Source organism: Syngnathus acus, chromosome 10 (genome assembly GCF_901709675.1).
Source record: "Syngnathus acus chromosome 10, fSynAcu1.2, whole genome shotgun sequence".
Classification (NCBI taxonomy): domain Eukaryota; kingdom Metazoa; phylum Chordata; class Actinopteri; order Syngnathiformes; family Syngnathidae; genus Syngnathus; species Syngnathus acus.
Window position 1 is genome coordinate 17,460,491 of NC_051095.1, and position 17,263 is coordinate 17,477,753.

At 38.0% G+C, this 17,263-nt stretch overlaps 2 protein-coding genes across 2 annotated transcripts; one reads left to right on the top strand and one right to left on the bottom strand.

The window, feature by feature from the left end:
• Window positions 1-7,712: 7,712 nt before the first annotated feature.
• si:ch211-175m2.5 (uncharacterized protein LOC568697 homolog) lies at window positions 7,713-10,403 on the bottom strand. The gene is made up of 5 exons (XM_037261456.1): window positions 10,177-10,403; window positions 9,927-10,097; window positions 9,183-9,282; window positions 8,869-8,999; window positions 7,713-8,489 (listed from the first exon to the last, which is right to left on the bottom strand). Exons 1-5 carry the CDS (start codon window positions 10,222-10,224, stop codon window positions 8,199-8,201), a joined length of 741 nt encoding a protein of 246 aa, XP_037117351.1. The 5' UTR covers window positions 10,225-10,403; the 3' UTR covers window positions 7,713-8,198.
• Window positions 10,404-11,740: 1,337 nt separating this feature from the next.
• On the top strand, window positions 11,741-17,140 carry polr2g (RNA polymerase II subunit G). Its single transcript, XM_037261461.1, has 8 exons — window positions 11,741-11,947; window positions 12,139-12,248; window positions 13,555-13,714; window positions 14,638-14,688; window positions 14,773-14,838; window positions 15,399-15,470; window positions 15,566-15,599; window positions 16,715-17,140. Exons 1-8 carry the CDS (start codon window positions 11,936-11,938, stop codon window positions 16,726-16,728), a joined length of 519 nt encoding a protein of 172 aa, XP_037117356.1. The 5' UTR covers window positions 11,741-11,935; the 3' UTR covers window positions 16,729-17,140.
• The last annotated feature ends 123 nt before the right edge of the window (window positions 17,141-17,263 follow it).

Below are 17,263 nucleotides of genomic sequence, written 5' to 3' on the forward strand. Positions count from 1 at the left end.
CACTTTACATCACTGCAAAATAGTGAACCTTTATCGAAGCTCTATGTCAATATAGGTTCTGTGTATGTTCATAGAAGAGAGTCGAGTGGCTCCTGCTGTACATAACAGGTGAATTTAGTTTTCATCTTTGTTGTGCTGATTGTCGTTTACATGTCCTTTGAAGTGTAAAATGTCACCCTTAGCCAAATTAAATGTTCAAATTCTGTCTGTCTCTTTTTAAATCCTTGAGGTGAGAATCAATGAAAGTGGAACCGAGTAAATATCAATAGGCCTATTGTGTAATTTTGCCTCAACCCATCTTTATTTCTGCGAGTGACCTGAAAGCAAAATATGATCATTTCTAGCGGTTACCCAAATACCAAGCTCACTATCCTAAAACAACGATGGCAGACCATTCTTCCTAGATCCAGAAAACAAATGTGCATATTTCAATACATGCAGTACTGGCCATTTTCGAATGTTTGGAAAAAGAGCCTCACAAATTTTACATGACACATGAAAAAAAAAGTGATGTGTCTGGTAATTTCCACATTTTAGGTGGTATTAAAACTACCTTTAATGTGAAATTGTGTCATATTATGTGAGACCAAAATATAAATAGCAGATGAAACAAAAAAGTCCATAAAGAATAGACAAAGAATGTGGCGCATGCTTTTTTTTTTTTTTAATCCCAACTCCGGAATAAAAATCAGTTTTCTGATGGCCAGCCAAAATGTATCTCATCTTTTGTATTATCAAGACAAGGATACTGGCACTGTGTATTAAATTCAATTGATTATTTATTACTGATTTTTCTTCTTTTCTAAAGTGTCACTATCAAAAAATTTAACAGATTCATCTTAATTGAACATAGGCATTGTATAAGGTTTTCAACAAAAAGTGCAATAAATGCAGCTATGAATAACTATGAATAAAGAACACAGTTAAATGACAGATTAGTCGTCATAAGCAATGATAATATACAACTAATTGGTTGCAACATGGCATACCTGCTATGTTAAATTCTCATATAAACAAGAATGCGATTAAATTGAAGGATCAACCATGAGGCCAGGAATATTAGACTCCCTTTAAGTTTTGTTAGAGTCTAAGAGTAATAATCATCATGGAGACAGTAGAGAAATATGTCTGAGACTGTTTTGGTTGGGGTGTCACTTTTACTCATAGTAAATGAATGCGGATGTGAGTGGATCCAACTAATCACATCACACATAAACACAGCATAAATGTTTACAATGTTTCGTAATGCACTTTGTCATCGACCTCACCATAAGATGTTTTTGACTGAGGACACCTAATTGACCATAAACATGTCAACCCCCTCCCCCGACACAGATAGAACACTGGAACTGAGGCGTACATTTCCACTGATAGCTCGGAAGCAAATGCCGACTGGATGGAGTTTCCACCTGATTTAATGTCCCTGTGTGTTTTATACACAGATGTGGAACATAAGAGTGGGAATAAATGTACTCATTGTGGAGTCCTGCTCTGGAACACTGTGTTCTGTGAGTTCAGGTCTGTAGCCTATATTGACAAAAGTAACACATAACCGACCGGGTTTTTACACTTTCAATAAGTAAACCATAAGTCATCATCTTTTCATGACATTCTGGAGCATTTTATGTTTTTGTCCTGTGTGGGAAAAAACGAATTGGAAGGTTTTGGTATGGAAAACGCTGGGATGAGCTAGAAAAGAGACTGTGAGGCATTCACACGAGTGACCTCTGACCTCACTCATGTTCTTCTGTATAAATGAGCAAACCTCATAGGCACACAACAAACTCTTTCAGAAAGTCTTCTCAGAAGAGTAGAAGCCGGGCTCCCAATTTACAAAGTTTAGGCCCTACCCATTTTAATTAGTTTTTCAACAGTTGCTGATACACTGCAGGGGCTAGACTGTAATTCTGGAATATTTTTAATTTTCTGGGAATGAACATTTCTTTAATTCTGGCCTACTGGGCTTGGGGGCGGACTGCCCTCTCTTTAAGAGCAATCTGGGTTCATTTAGGGTCGGTAAGACAGACATTCTCCCAGAATAATTATTGTTGTAGATAAAGCTTTTAATAATTTGGCCCGGCGCTGTATCAGCATTATGCATTCATATGCCATCTTCAGTACCGTATGGCTCTCTATTTAAAGAAGCTGAGTGTATATGTCTTACTTCAAACACAGTCAGAGACTGATCAGTCCCAATTGTGACCTAAATGAAATAATAATATATTAAGAATAGTTTTAGACCATTTTACAGTTGCATGGGCAGTTTGACTTTAGGATGAAATTTTCAAAGTCTTTGTACTAAAGGTTTGTTCTGATTGTTCCAACAATTTCTGTATCCCATTGAATGAAGAATATATTTGTGGACCTTAGTACAGTTCACATTGTGCAGCATATCAAATATTCATTAGATTTAGTGTGTAATGCTTTTGAAATGGTGCAAATGCATCATTATCTCTCCTTTTAATGTAAACTGCTGATTTCCCCTTTACGACAATTTGGACGGTCATCGGGCCATTAGATATTGGCACCATACACCATTAGCTTTGTGCCGTTTTAACAAAACAAATGCTAGAAAGTGAAACAGTATTCTTTGGGAAAATAAATCACACCAGAAATTGTAAAAATATGCAAATGAAAAATTGAACCTGAAATCAAAGTCAAACCATCGCACACACTCAGACACATATGTACATGAATACTTTCTTATAATCTGCAGTTTAATCAATTATTGCTGTGAAGCTGAACACATTAGTCATGAGAAATGTGATCTCATCTCCTTGTAATTACTCAAAAACTGAGAATTAAATAGAAGCCTCCTGACCCAGTACATGTGACATAATTAGAAATCAGCACTGAGAAAATTGGGGAGGACCACAGTAATCATAGATGCAGCTCGGAAACATCTATTAGAAGTTTTGGTATGAACTTTTCCCTCCTGCAGGCTTTCATTATTTGATAGTAAGATGATGGTCATAAGGGAAGGATCGTAACAGATGGGTCTTCCGCAACATTGCTAACACCCGGTGAAGATGTGTTTTGACTGTCGATCTTACACCTTCGATCGACTGACGTATATGATGACAACATATGTTGTTGACTTTTGTACTTGTTTGTTTTGAGTGTCACTCGTGAAACAGAGCGTTGTGTGGGACGACGGCGAAGTAGGATGGAAGGGCAGTGAGGGAGGCTGCAGACTCCCTCGTGCAGACTGCGCGCAGTGGGGATGTGCGTGATAACAGATTGTGCGTTCACATTGTGTCAAATGGTCAGACTGCTGAGCTCAGTGTGAAGCTGATGTCAACTTCGTGGGGTAAAAACAAAACAATGCAGACACTTAAGAAGCAATTGAGCTTCAATCATAATTGTTGAACAACAAAACTACATTATAATTCTAGAGTCACCACATGATATTCCTTTTGTGTACCTAATGTAGTGGCTACAAAAGAGAGGATTAATTTTTTGGTTTGTTTGCATTTGAAACCCAGCCGTGGTTTGATAAACAATGGGGAAAAATCTAAATCACTGCCGCCCTCCATTTTCATATTGACTGCTCATGTGATTTGTGTGTCATCAGTTCAAATACTATAAAGCTCTTGAAACATACAGTAGAAGTGTTTCTTTTTTACTCCGATTTTTTTAAAACCAGTACGACACCATGATTTCCTTTCTCCTGGAGCTTAAGGGGCTCTATGAAAGAATGATAAACAGCAAAAAAGTGCTTGATATAAAAATACTTTTATATACTTTTATTGAATTGGCCAAAGAAAATGCAAGAAAATACTGCAGTTAAGTCTACTGCAAGTGACCACAGAGCAATGGCAAAATCTATCTTTAATCTAATGGGCAAAGAAATAAAAAACTACCTCCCCATACAAACCCACTCTGATGTCCCTATACGAATAGTGAAATCATATAAGTGAAAGGTTTTAATTGCCTACACATGCCATGAGATGGTGGGTGGCAAAGCACTGCTTTGAATGAAGTTCCTCAACTCACTTCAACATAGTTCCTTACCACCAAGAAGGCACAATGCTTTTATCGCTCTGGTCTGAGCACAAAAACTGTGAAGAGGTGAGTTTTTCAGGAATTTACCCCAAAAATGCAGTTGTTGACTCTTTTTCTCTTCTCATTGTCTGTTTTTCTCAGCACCCCTTGATGAGCGCTTCAATCTTTCAGACTATGGCAAAAAAAAAATAAGAAAATCGCAAGTTTCCCAGTGTTCCAACTTTCCTCTTACAACCACCCTCCCATTCTTTCACTCATTCCTCTCGCTTCAAGAGGGTAGTTAAGAAGCAATGCTGCTGCAAGCTGCAGCTGCACTGTCAGATCTCCTCTCCTCGCCCTGCAGCCTAAGACACCTGTCAGGTCAGCAAGGTCAAATAGGTTGCCACTCTTCCATGTATCTTGTGTTGATTTATCCCTACTTTTTTGTTGTTATTGTTTTTTTGTTTTTTTTATAGGCTGAGTCTGATGATTTACGTGCTAAACTTTGAATTCAGTTGGTTGCATTTGTTGTCATCATCAATAATTTTTTTTAAAGATTTCCAGACATTGTTGCAATGACGTTGGCTTTCACTGCTATGCTTGACTGGGATACACAAATGGAAAGTCATTAAATTTAGCACTATCATATATCATGCACCCCTCCTAAAGAACAGTATGTGCTTTGAAGAGCCATTAACTTGAATTATAGATAAGTACATAATAGCCTTGGAATTAGGAGTCCTCGCATTTTTGCACTTGTGCCACTCATTCCCTTTATGCTACGTATACTTTTTGACACATTTCATGTATGCCGTTTTAGAGGCCAATTCAGTCCATATTAAATTTATGATTGGACTCTACTGATTGCATTATGCTGTTGGCACTTTAATTTACAATATTACTGTATCAAAAAAAGATCACTGTTGCGTGAACACAGGTTGCATGATTTAATCAAAGTTAAGAGTTTTACCGGTGATTTAGAGCATATTAACAAACTTATTTTTGGGCCCCCAATACTTTAAATTGAAACTAATTTTAATTACATTTATTACATTTACATATTACATTTAGATCACTGTCAGTCCCGGGTCAATTAAATCACCATCAGTCGTGCGAGCCTTCACTCCGCGACACTGCCCTTGACCTGTTTAAGAAGAAACTTGCAGATCAGCTTTAGCAAGCACAGTTCATTGAAATATTTCGCTTTGTCGAATATCTCAATAATTCATTGAGCTGTTAATTGATTAATTCCATCATGGCATATTTATTGCTACCATAAGATACGGTTCTTCTTCCAGTATAGCCGTACATCTTGAATGCGAATGTGACGGATCACCAAATGAGAGAACACTAGTGAAGGTGGCTGGACTTATGCCGCTTTTTCTCTGCAGTGTTGTTTTGGCTCAGCTCAGCTTAGCTCGGCACGCATCAGTTTTGCACAAATGATTACAGTGGCACACAGTGAATGCTTCAGTCAAACCAATACAACAAGAATCAGGTTTTACTTACAAGGAGATAAACTTTATCCAGAGACTGAGGAATGAAAAAAAGGGTAACAAGAAAGTACCAGGTAGTGCAAATATCTCTCATCGGTTTGCAGCCTCAGATGTATGCTGGACCTAAACAAGTACATTTCAGAGACACAATTAAGTATAGCACAAGAGAGTGAAATGATTTTTATATGCATGGCACGCTCAAGCAAAATGAGCAAAACATCTGAGTCTGCCAAAATGTGTTCTTGCCAGTCTTCAAGGGCGAGGAAACTTCTGAGATTGTTTTGAGTCATCCACTCAATCTTCACATCAAACTAATGTGCTGTGAATGTGTCACGATTGTGTGCAATGATGCCAAATCCTAAACAATATCAGGGTGTTAACACAACCTTGCTTGTCTAAAATCAATAGATTCAATGCCAGTGGATTTAGGGACACTGCAAATAAGGCCAGAGTCTACCATAGAGGGAAAAAACAAACATGCAAAACAAGACACAAATAGAACACATCCATGGATGCAAAAGCAAAAATAGTAAGGCTTAAACCATTCTCTATGAGCAAATATGAGAAGGCACATGACCTGTAATCCACAGGGAAGTAGTAATCTGAGTGAATGTGCATTTGGATTATCAATCTGGGACCCTTTAATCTGAAACAGGAGTTTGCGGAAGAGCTGCTGCATTTCTGTGGAAAGATCCAGCAGTAATCCATAGACATCATGAGTACGGAGAGTGTAGTATTCCCAATATTTGAATCCAAGATATTGATTGGAATGTAACCCAACATGACACAAAGTCATCATTTGCTCTTTCTAGAAAACGTCTTGAGAAAAACAGTTAAAATAATGGTGCCCTTAATATCAGTACAGTTTACAGAATATACTTGCTGACAGTTACATACGTAGCTTGCAAATAAAAATATTTGTGATGGTATTTTTAGTGAAATTTAAGAATGGACTTGTGACCAAACACCAACACTATATTAAGGACTAAATCAGAATCAGAATCGGCCAAGTTTGCCCATGCCAAACAAGGAATTTGACTCCGGTTGATCTCAACCTCTGTATTTTAAGTGACGAACAACATTCAGGTGACAAACAACATTTAAGTGGAAGAGCAGGATGTTATTGCCCAGTGATGTCTCTGAGACTATGTGAGTGGTGCGAGTTCATCAGAGCGACAACCTGGGGGAAGAAGCTGTGTCTGTTGGTTTTGACGTACAGCGCTCTGTAACGCCGTCTGGAGGGGAGAAGTCCGAACAGACTGTGACCTGGGTGAGAAGGGTCTGTAGAGATGTCACTTGCACGTTTCCTGATCCTGGACAGGTACAAGTCCTGGATAGATGGGAGGTTGGTCCCGATTATCTTTTCTGCAGTCCTGATTGTCCGTTGCAGTCTGTGCTTGTGGAGTTTGGTGGCCGATCCAAACCAGACAGTGATGGAGGTGCAGAGTATAGACTGGATGATGGCAGTATAGAAGGTCTTCGGCAGCTCCTGTGGCAGGTTGAACTTCCTGAGCTGTCTCAGAAAGTACAGCCTCTGCTGCGCCTTCTTCTGGACAGAGTCTATGTAGCCAGTCCATTTCAGGTCCTGGAAGATTGTGGATCCCAGGAACCTGAAGGTGTCTGTGGTGGGAATAGCATTAATGTGGATGGTGAGGGGTGGAAGTGGCGAAGGGTCTCTCCTGAAGTCCACTGTCATCTCCACGGTCTTGAGCGGGTTCAGCTCCAGGTGGTTTTGGCTGCACCAGCCGCTCCACTTCCTGTCTGTACACAGTCTCGTCACCATCCCGGGGATCCGTCCGGTGAGAGTTCACAGAAGAGTCGACTGAGGAGCAATCGTTGGTGTAGAGAGAGAAGAATGCGTACTTGTTCACACACCTTTTACCCACAGCCTGTACTAATCAAGACCCAAATTTGACTTGTTTTGATATTTGATCTAATGAGCCACGGGAGAAGCATGTGCACTATCCCCTAATAGTTTAAAGCAAAGATAAAATTGTATTGATTCAGCAGTCAATGTACAAGGCTACAGAAAGAAACGAATGAATGCTTCCATCTGAAAGCGGTTCATCTTGTCTTCATGTGATCAATCTCCATCAGGTGTAAGCAGTGTTGACTTTTGACTTCATGTCTTCACATTTTCCCAGATTATTTTATACATTAGCAAAGAGCAAAGTAATGTTTTTCTTGGTATACTGTACATTGGCCAATTACATTATACAAAAAAACAACTTCTCGTATTTGAAAGCATTTATTTTCCATAAAGTGCATGGATAAAAATCGTTTTTGACAAAGGTGGGGACTCTATAACTTTATATCGCTCCAACAATGTGATGCTCTAGTGCCACCTAGTGTTGACCACCAATCTAAAAGTAAATCAAAAAGGAAGCGTCTGTATTTTATGATGAGCAGTTAGTTCATTGGGGTTTTCTGTCTAACAACGCAAATCCACATATTCATTTCGAATGCGTTTTCTAAGGCCGAATCCAGAACTTTGATTTAATGTGCCTCAAAATGCCAAAAAAAGAAACAAAAATCTAAGAAAATAGATCATCTAAGGTTTAATGTTTTTTTTTATCCCAAACAGTGACAGCCCAAAATGATAATTTCACCACTGTATGCCAAGTATAGAGTGTACACTTAATTAATTTACCTAATTATAATAATTTATATATTAATATTATTTATATATCTTCACCTAAATTAAACTTGTCAGGCAAGTCACTTGCTATCTTTGCCCTCCTTGTCTTTGCTCTTGTCTCGGGGTATGCGGCCCATGTTGTAAAATTCTTTATTTGGCTGCATGTCAGTGAGGTGGGCGAGCCGGTTAGACATGGCGAAGAAGGCCGCGATGGCAGCGATGTCCCAGGCGTCCTCTCTATCAAAGCCCACTTTCTCTAAGGACTTGAAGTGCTCGTCAGTGATGGTGTCTGCGCGGCACACGGCCATCGCAAAGTCCAACATGGCGCGCTCGCGCGGTTGCAGCTCTGCATTTTCATAGTTGACTACAACCTAAGGTAGGAGTCAGAGGGAGCGCATGAGGATATTCTTGACAGCTCATATTAGTTGAAAAGTTATTTTACAGTGAAACATGTCAAAATTGGAGTTTCAGGTAAATAGGTTCAACAATGAAACAGACATTTTATCAAACAAACCCGAAGAGAAACAATTTGGACAAAGATTTAAAGAGAAGTACTGTATGTACTATGTATAGAACTGCCTTTGACTCTGCTGCTTATTGTACATAATAAAGTATAGTACAATATCCATCTGTCCAGGTTGATTTGTATACTCTAATATACAAATGAATCTGACTTAACAATTTAAAACGTCAAATAGCGAAATAGTTAAATACTTAAATAGCAATTAGTCAGTTTGTCACACGTGCTACCTGGTCTGAGAGGGTAGGGTTCTTTGAGTAGATGCGATGAAGTGCACTGTGGGAAACCACGCAGTAAAGACACTTATTATGGATGCTTGTGGCCACCACGATTAACTCACGATCTGCTTTGGTAAGCCCACCTGGAAGCCAAAAGAATATCAGTGTAATATTGGTCAAAACAAAATGTAAATCTGTTTTGGTTCAACGCAAGCGACCATTTGTAACAATTTGTTATACTATTTGTATACAAGACAACGTACATTTTCTTATGTCCACTTTTAACAATACATGCCATGTTGTTTCAGAAAGAGCGGTAGACACACCTGTCTCCTTGCTCATGAGTTCATTGTAGTAAGAGAAGAAGGCTCGAAATTCTGCAGGTCTGTGAGAGAGGACTTTGAAGACATTTGGTAAGAATCCTCCCTGTAAACAAACAAGTTTGTTACAGTCACCCTTGATTAGTTTATTTTGGCAAGCACATAAACAACATGCTTATTACAGATTCATTTCACATTTGTTTGATATGACTTGTCGAAATGGGAAGCGGGAGGAAGCAATTTCGCTTATCTAGTCCCGTCCTGATTACAACCGAGGTTTCACTGCCAGACACACGTCTAAATTAGTATAGTGCAACCTATTTACCACCATATACCATGAAGAGAAAAATGAGAAACAAAAGAAAAACTTTGATTTGACCGGTATAGCATGATTTGAATACAGCAGTAACAAATAAACTGGAAGTTTGAATAAAAAGTTGAAAACAAAGCAAAACAGAGACTTGACCAGTATAACATATGATTTGAAAACAGCAATACCTATATAAACTAGAGGTTTGACCAGGATAATATTTGATTTGTATACAGCAATAGCGAAGAGACGTTTGACTGACAGTTGTACCAATTTGTTTTGAATACAGCAATGAAGTTGATTAGTTTTAATAGTTAGTCAATTTCGAGTCACAATTTCTAAGGCACGGTCCACATCAGCAAGCAGCACCCGCCAATCGATCACACAGCAACGTTTCCCCGTAGCAGTTTTCCAGTATCTTGTAGCTTTATTTTTCCTACCTTGAACTCCACTTCCTCCATAAGTTCCACTATATCATAAGGCAAGTCTTTCTTATTAGGAACTGGATATCGGCCGATTCTCTCTGGAGGATCACTGGAGTAAAGTCTAGCCCCGGCGGCGGTCTCCTTCGCTGGCTTGGCCAGACGCAAACAACTTGACAGCGGATATTTCTAGACGCAAGAAAGCAAGGTTACAAGAGACATAGGGATTCTCCCTAACCGCTGAACAATTGTTTGACCTATAACTTACAAGTTGAGTGGACACCAGAAAGAACCTCCGGACGAAGATACTCGCCATTAGATCCTGGATTTATACAAAAGGCAGCTACGTTTTAAGAGCAACTTACGCTCGCTGAAAATGTGTATACTTTAGCAAGAGCCGATCGATGCATTAGCCCTTTCAGTCCCTAACATTTTTCAAAAGTCAACCAATCCAATTGCTCTACTACTGTGTTGATAGTACGCTTCTTTTTTTTTAACAATCTTTATTGAACAAGTCTAGTTACATTTAGAAATATAAACAACAACGTTTTTTAATACACATGAAATAAAGAAAAGAAGAGTCAGGGGGATTCAAAACTAAAATACCAAATAAAGACCATAAAGCAAAAGTCTTAGCTGCTTCCTCGTTTTTAGAATATAAAATATTTTTTATGTATAGTTTGCTTTCTGTTTCAGAAATTTTAAAAAGTGGTTTTGAGTGACTGAATTTGGATTTGTGGATATGGAATTTTGCAAGAATAATTATTACATTTATAATAAAAACTTGTTATGTTTTTTAATCACCGTTATTGAAGACACCAAACAGACATTTTTCCAGTAAAGAGTGAACTCAGAGTCACGTAATCAATAATAAATCGGGATACATCTTTCTAAAATTTGTTGGTCTACAGTCATTGGCATATCTTTCCTAAACTTTAGAATCTAATGTTTGGTTGGATACCTGTGAATAATATTAAAAGAAATTTCATTTACTTTATTTGTCAGCACATATTTACGTGAGGTACCAGAGCTTTTTCTATTGTAAAAAAAAAAAAAAAAAAAAAAAAGACCAGTAAGAAATATATATATATCCAAAAATTTCACATGACGTACAAATAGTAATTGTTTTTATTGACGTTTTGCTACTGATAAATTTGATATAAGACTGATCGAGTATATATATATATATATTTTTTTTTTTGCAGTAGCTTTACTCAATGCATACACTGATATTTTTGGTGTCCTCTAACCTATCAAATTTAGGGTTATATTATTTTGTATTTAGGGTTTTTATTTAATTTTATTTGATGTGTTTGTTCTTCTCTTGTACAGTGCTTTTCTTTTTCATTATTGTTATTATTTATTTTTCCTTTATTTTTTTATTGCCTGTTGGTGTTGTGATATTGGTGAGTTACTATGTGCCTTACATATTGTGTTCTCTTGTTGATTTTGATCATGTTTGTATATTTGTGATTTAAATTAAATAAAAAAAATAAAAAAAACATCTGTCGTGCGTCTGATTTACGTCTTCCTCCTTTGCTTTACGTTCTCCTCGGCTTTACGGTACCCGATAGCGCTTCCCGGATCTTTTGCGACAGATAATTCCAAATTACGTTAGCATTTACGAAGGCTCTTCCGGTTTATGCAGTTGTCGCATTCTCCTCCGACCGATAGTGGTCGACATTTAACGTATTAATTCTTACTTTCTTGCAAATAAACATTAACGCCTGGAAAAAAAAAGACTCTTCTTTTTTGTTTCGGTTGATCATACAATTCATCGGTGTCCCCCGCATATTTCACCCGCTGTTACATGAAACCAGTTAGTTCTGAACCATTTCATACCAAACAAACCTAAAAGGCAAAATGCAGTGGGGGGGAGGGAATCGGTGAAATCGTTTTAACCGTTTTAACGCCGCAGTTAAGACAGGGAGCAGTAGTGTGCAATTTTCCGACTGGTATTCAAAATCCATAGTAGGTTACCTATGTAACATATTTTCATCGAGAACAGATTGAACACAAAAGAAGAGATGTTTTACCATGTAAGTGTGGGTCTTGTTCTCTTCATACTATATCGGCAGTTTCGAATGGCTCGTGTGCCCTTTTGTACTTCATAGCTCTGAATACTAAACACCATATGTACCCGCATTATTTTCAAACTTTGGAACAAAATGTCCTGCAGCAAGCCAAAGTCACATTTTCCTCATTTTGTGATACCCTTTTATGTTCACAGATATCTTTGGAGCATGAAATCTTACTCCACCCCAGGTATTTTGGTCCCAATCTTTTAAATACCGTGAAGCAGAAGCTTTTTACAGAAGTGGAGGGCACTTGCACCGGGAAGTGAGTATTTATCCTGCATTCTGTCGAGAAACATGTAAAAAGGGCCGGACCGCGTTGACCCGCTGGGGTCTAATATGGGTCACGCGCGCGTACGGTACAATAATCTTTGCCACCCCCAAACTTCAACCCGCATGTAAGTCAGTATTAGGTCGTCTAAATATTAAGAACGTTTCTCAGTTTCTAGTAGTATAGTTCTACTTTACGGAATACTACGGCAACATAAATAAACCTATTGTTAATATCTCTGAGAGGGTGCATTTCAATAAGTCTGTTGTAGCTGAACTCAAAGCAGTCAGATTACGATAGATTTTGACTAAGAACGGGTATTTTATAAATTTCCCCTGTAGTTCAATTAATCACTATAGTAAATTTGGGGGTGCCAGAAACTGTGCTTAAGCCATATTTTGTTAGCTGTAACGCCTCTCCAGTGTGTAGCAGCTATTGGATGTACTGTATGTGCTGTGGAGCAAAGATTGAAAACTTTTTCTTGAGACCTCTCGAACCCTTTCACAATGCGAAAATGTTATTAAAATTGTATTAATTGCTAAATACAATTAAAAATTTATTGTCTGCGGTTTGAAACTAGTGGCCTTTGGGTATTTCCAGAATTGTGACGTCTCGGAAGCCAAAGCTTTAACTGGCTAATAGTATGGCAATATGAAACAGAACTCGGAGAGCTCGAAAGCAGCCCCATAGTCATTGACAGGCTCCAAAATTGCATTTGATGTTTTTTGGGGGGCATTTTGAAAATGTTTACATTAACTAAAAACTTCCCCTCACTGCCTCTCCTTTTCCTGAGCAACTCCAGGTTTGCACCTGCCTCTCAGATGCGGTATTTAAAGACACAAAATCAGTCCAGGCAATGCGTCTTAGTATTGATTAATCACTTTGCGCATAATAAATTAATCACTTTGCATAGACTTGTCCCACAATGTGCAAATGTGACTTCTCAAAATTTGGGCCTTTTGATAGAAGTACATATGTAACCAGGATCAGCCTCCATACTGGTTTTCATGCCCAATCTAGTTTGCACCCATTTTGGCACATGCAACCCTTCACTCGGTCACACATGACAATCTACCAACAGCATGCGCATTTTGTTCGCACAAACACATAACTTAGCACCTTCTGTTTGAAATCTTGCCCAAAGTGTATCTTACCAGTCAGAGCTGATGTTTTTTTTGACTAGTCCCCAGTCAGTCGCAGGACCGTTGTAAATGGGACATAGAGTGTAAATCAACTCACCTCCACGAAAGTCCCGTTACACTAGCAAAAGACCCTTTATTTAAGTATGCTTCTCTTTCAGGTATGGTTTTGTCATCGCAGTCACTACCATTGACAACATCGGGGCAGGAGTGATCCAGCCAGGCAGAGGGTTTGTTTTGTATCCAGTAAAATACAAGGCAATTGTCTTCCGGCCATTTAAAGGGGAAGTTGTGGATGCTGTAGTGACACAGGTTAACAAGGTGAGACTCAAGATGGTTTTTTTTTTTTGGTCGGTCAAGTACAGAGTAAAAACGCAACCTTAACACCGAGCCATCCATCCATCCATCCATCCATCCATCCATCCATCCATCCATCCATCCATCCATCCATTTTCTGAAACGCTTCATCTTCATGAGGGTCGCGGGTGTGCTGGAGCCTATCCCAGTTGATTTCAGGCAGTAGGCGGGGTACACCTTGAGCCTATATATGTAATGTGCCAAAATTCAGTTATTCAAGGGTTACAGGTATTGCACAGTTTAAACATTCAAGTGTGAGCCAAATTACAAAAAATATTGGCATGTGGTACACATCTCTAGATTGTGATCTAATTTGTTCATGAGTCTAATAGTGTGTGGGTAAAAGCTGTTTTCTAGTCTAGTCGTTCTGATTGCTAGACTCCTGTAGCATCAGCCAAGAAGAAGTGGGAAAGCGAGAACATTCAACAGGTACATATGTTCAATGCCATTGCCCATTAAATTGTAGCATTTGCCGTCACCATCGTCCTGTCCGTGGAGCAGGCCTACACCCTCGGCAGGGTCCTCAGTGGTGCATGGGAGTTCGTCCAACCAATCTACATGTGTTTTATGAACTTGGAGAAGTTGAATAACCGGGTTCCTTGGCGAGGACTGTGGTTGTTTTGGGGTGTGAGGTTCAGAACCCCCTAATATGTGGTGTTCAATCCCTTTATGAGCCGTGTCAGAAAATGGATGTGTTGTCACCACATTGCCCTCAGTCACTAACTGGACCTGGGTTTATAGGGTTAGGGTTTCATGGTTTTTTTCCTAATGAATCGGTTTACTAAAGTGTTAAAGAAATGTTGAAATGGTGTTTTGTGTTTGTTCACATTCACATGCTCAAGTTTGCTTCTCTTAGTTATGTGTGCTGTTTTTTTCTGCTTTTGCAGCTTGGTTTGTTCACAGAAATTGGACCCATGTCATGTTTCATCTCTCGACACGTGAGCCAGCTTTCACTTTCATTTGCTGCCTTTTGCAAACCAAGCATTGTTCCAGTCACTCTTAACAGATGTATCTTTTTGCAGTCCATCCCCTCAGAAATGGAGTTTGATCCCAACTCTAATCCACCGTGTTATAAGACTGTTGATGAGGTAAAATATATTCTGTGTATTTTGTGATCAAGTGAAAATACAAATTATAAAGAAAAAAAATTCTTCCAGAGGTGAGTTAACAATTCTTTTATCTTGGTTTTTTTTTTGGGCACATGCATGCATGCGTGTTTATGTTGTTTACCAAAACTATTATGCGATTGGTAAGACAGTATGATGCAATTTTTTCAAAAGGTAAATTCCAGTTTGTGCCTTTGGTTAAAAAAGAAAAACAATGCTTGCTGCTTTATGAAATTTATATCAAAACGACCAATTAAAAACAGGAATTATTTTTTGAAACGCTGAAACAACTAAGAAAAAAGTGTTACATGTTGCATGTTTTGGATACGGTTGTAATGAGCATAAAACAGGAGACAGAGGTGGTGGTTGGAGGTGCTAAGATTCTCTTTCTGAGTGACAGGGATGAACAGGGTCAAGAGTAATTATTTGTCAAGGAATTATAAATCCAGTTGTCAAAGAAAACCACTTGTGTCTTCTGTATAAGCGCTACCAAGCTATACCATGTCTATTCAATGTTATATTCAATTTTGTTTGTTTTCCAGGATATTGTGATCCAGCAAGATGATGAGATCAGGTTAAAGATTGTAGGAACAAGAGTTGACAAAAATGACATTGTACGTATTTATTCTTTTCCAAAAAATTGCAATGTACACCATGCCTTATTTGATTTGTTTGTACAAATCTGATGAGAAAAATGTGTGTTTTTCAGTTTGCCATTGGATCGCTAATGGATGACTATCTCGGTGAGTCTTACTTCACATTGTCTGGGGAGTGTCAGATTTGATTAGAAACCATGAATTGCAATGAATATATAAAGTATGCTATGTATAATTCAATTACTATTGTGCATACCAGGGCTCTGTACTACCCTTGACCACAATGGCCCTAAATCTGACATTTTAGGCGCACATAATTTAGGGGCACACACAGTCAATTGACTTTGAAAGTAAATCCTCATTAGGGGTGTCCCAATACAAGTTTTTCACTTTCGATAATTCCGATGTTGTAGCCTAGGGTACTGTCCAATGCGATATCAGCAGGAATGATTTTATTCTTATGTATGAATTGTTAGGAGAGACTTGATCAAGTGATGCTATTCACATAAAGAACAATAGTCAGGAACTATATGTATGACCCATTTATTCTAAACATTTGGGTTACATAAAATCATACTCACACATGAGAATATGCTACACTTGAATATTCTACTCTGTTAGCTCCTTCACAGGCTCTGCATGCTAGATACCTACAGACATTGTTGGATAGAAGAGCAGGAGCGTATGTTTTTTTTCCCATAAAAAGTCCATATAGAATGGACTGCTTGTATACTAGTAATGGGAAATGAAGCTTCAAATTTACTTCATGGCACTGTTGGCTAAAAAAGGCTTTAACAATGGCAAGTCACTGTGCTTTTAGCTGAATGTTCAACAAAGAATGCCATCTCGAGGAGTCAAAAAATACAACAGTTGGTTCATGAAACAAAATTGAAGCTTCATTTTCCCCATCACTATTTTGTATACAAGTGCTAATATTGGGAGATTTGTGATAAAATTTGATGCGCTTTAATTTTTTGGCTGGTGTCTGAGTAATTTTTGATCCGGACCCTCCTAATATTATTCACTTTCATTTTCAGTTCATTACTGATATATGGACTTAAATATGGAGCATAGGTTTGTCAGCAGCAAAATATTTTCAAAAATAGGATCTATTAAAAACAACAACAAATTGGTAAATTCAATGTGGGAACATGAAAATTACACTTCCAGGTTCTCAAATTTTAGGGCAAAATTGCACTATTTAGGGGCATTCAGGATCCCTGAAAAATAATGATTCCAAGTGTTTTGGTTCTTTTTTGTAGGTCTTGTGAGCTGATCTGCATCGGAGGAGATTAAATTAGTTATTAGTGTAGTCTCTCTGTAACGGGCGATTAAGTCTATTTTTTTTCCAGATATTTTTTTCTGTAGTAGGTATAGTTTAATAGTGTTATTGGTGATACACTCCTATTTCCATCAATGTTGTGAGTAGTCACTTGATTTTTAGGTCTCGATTTAAGTGGCAATGTGAGCCACTTGTTGAAATATTTTTTGTTTTTACTTTGTATTCATTTAACGGGAAAGGTTTACTCATGTTAGTCTATTACAAAAACGACTATTTCTATCATCGTTGCAATGTGTGACTTTATTTTTTGTTTTCAGGTATATCTTTTTTCAACAACTATTTTTATATGATTTGTTGTTTGTAAAATGAACCACGGGACATAATAAACATTTTGTGTTATATCTGTCAGTCTTGTTTTCATTAAATTATCTTGAGTATATTTGTTGAGTGAAATGATATGCACTACCATATAAATGAGTGTGTTACACTTTTCTTTTTTTAATTTATTTATAGTTTTGTGGCGAGTTTG

Bases quoted from the DNA above. Each gene is read 5' to 3' on its own strand.
- si:ch211-175m2.5 (XM_037261456.1), bottom strand. From the start codon at position 10,224: ATGGCGAGTATCTTCGTCCGGAGGTTCTTTCTGGTGTCCACTCAACTT. The intron at 9,000-9,182 runs GTGTGTCTACCG...TTTGGCTTCCAG, and splicing joins ACTCATGAGCAAGGAGACAG to GTGGGCTTACCAAAGCAGAT. The intron at 8,490-8,868 runs GTAGCACGTGTG...CTCCTACCTTAG, and splicing joins ACCCTACCCTCTCAGACCAG to GTTGTAGTCAACTATGAAAA.
- polr2g (XM_037261461.1), top strand. The intron at 13,715-14,637 runs GTGAGACTCAAG...CTGCTTTTGCAG, and splicing joins TAGTGACACAGGTTAACAAG to CTTGGTTTGTTCACAGAAAT. The intron at 14,839-15,398 runs GTAAAATATATT...TTTGTTTTCCAG, and splicing joins GTTATAAGACTGTTGATGAG to GATATTGTGATCCAGCAAGA.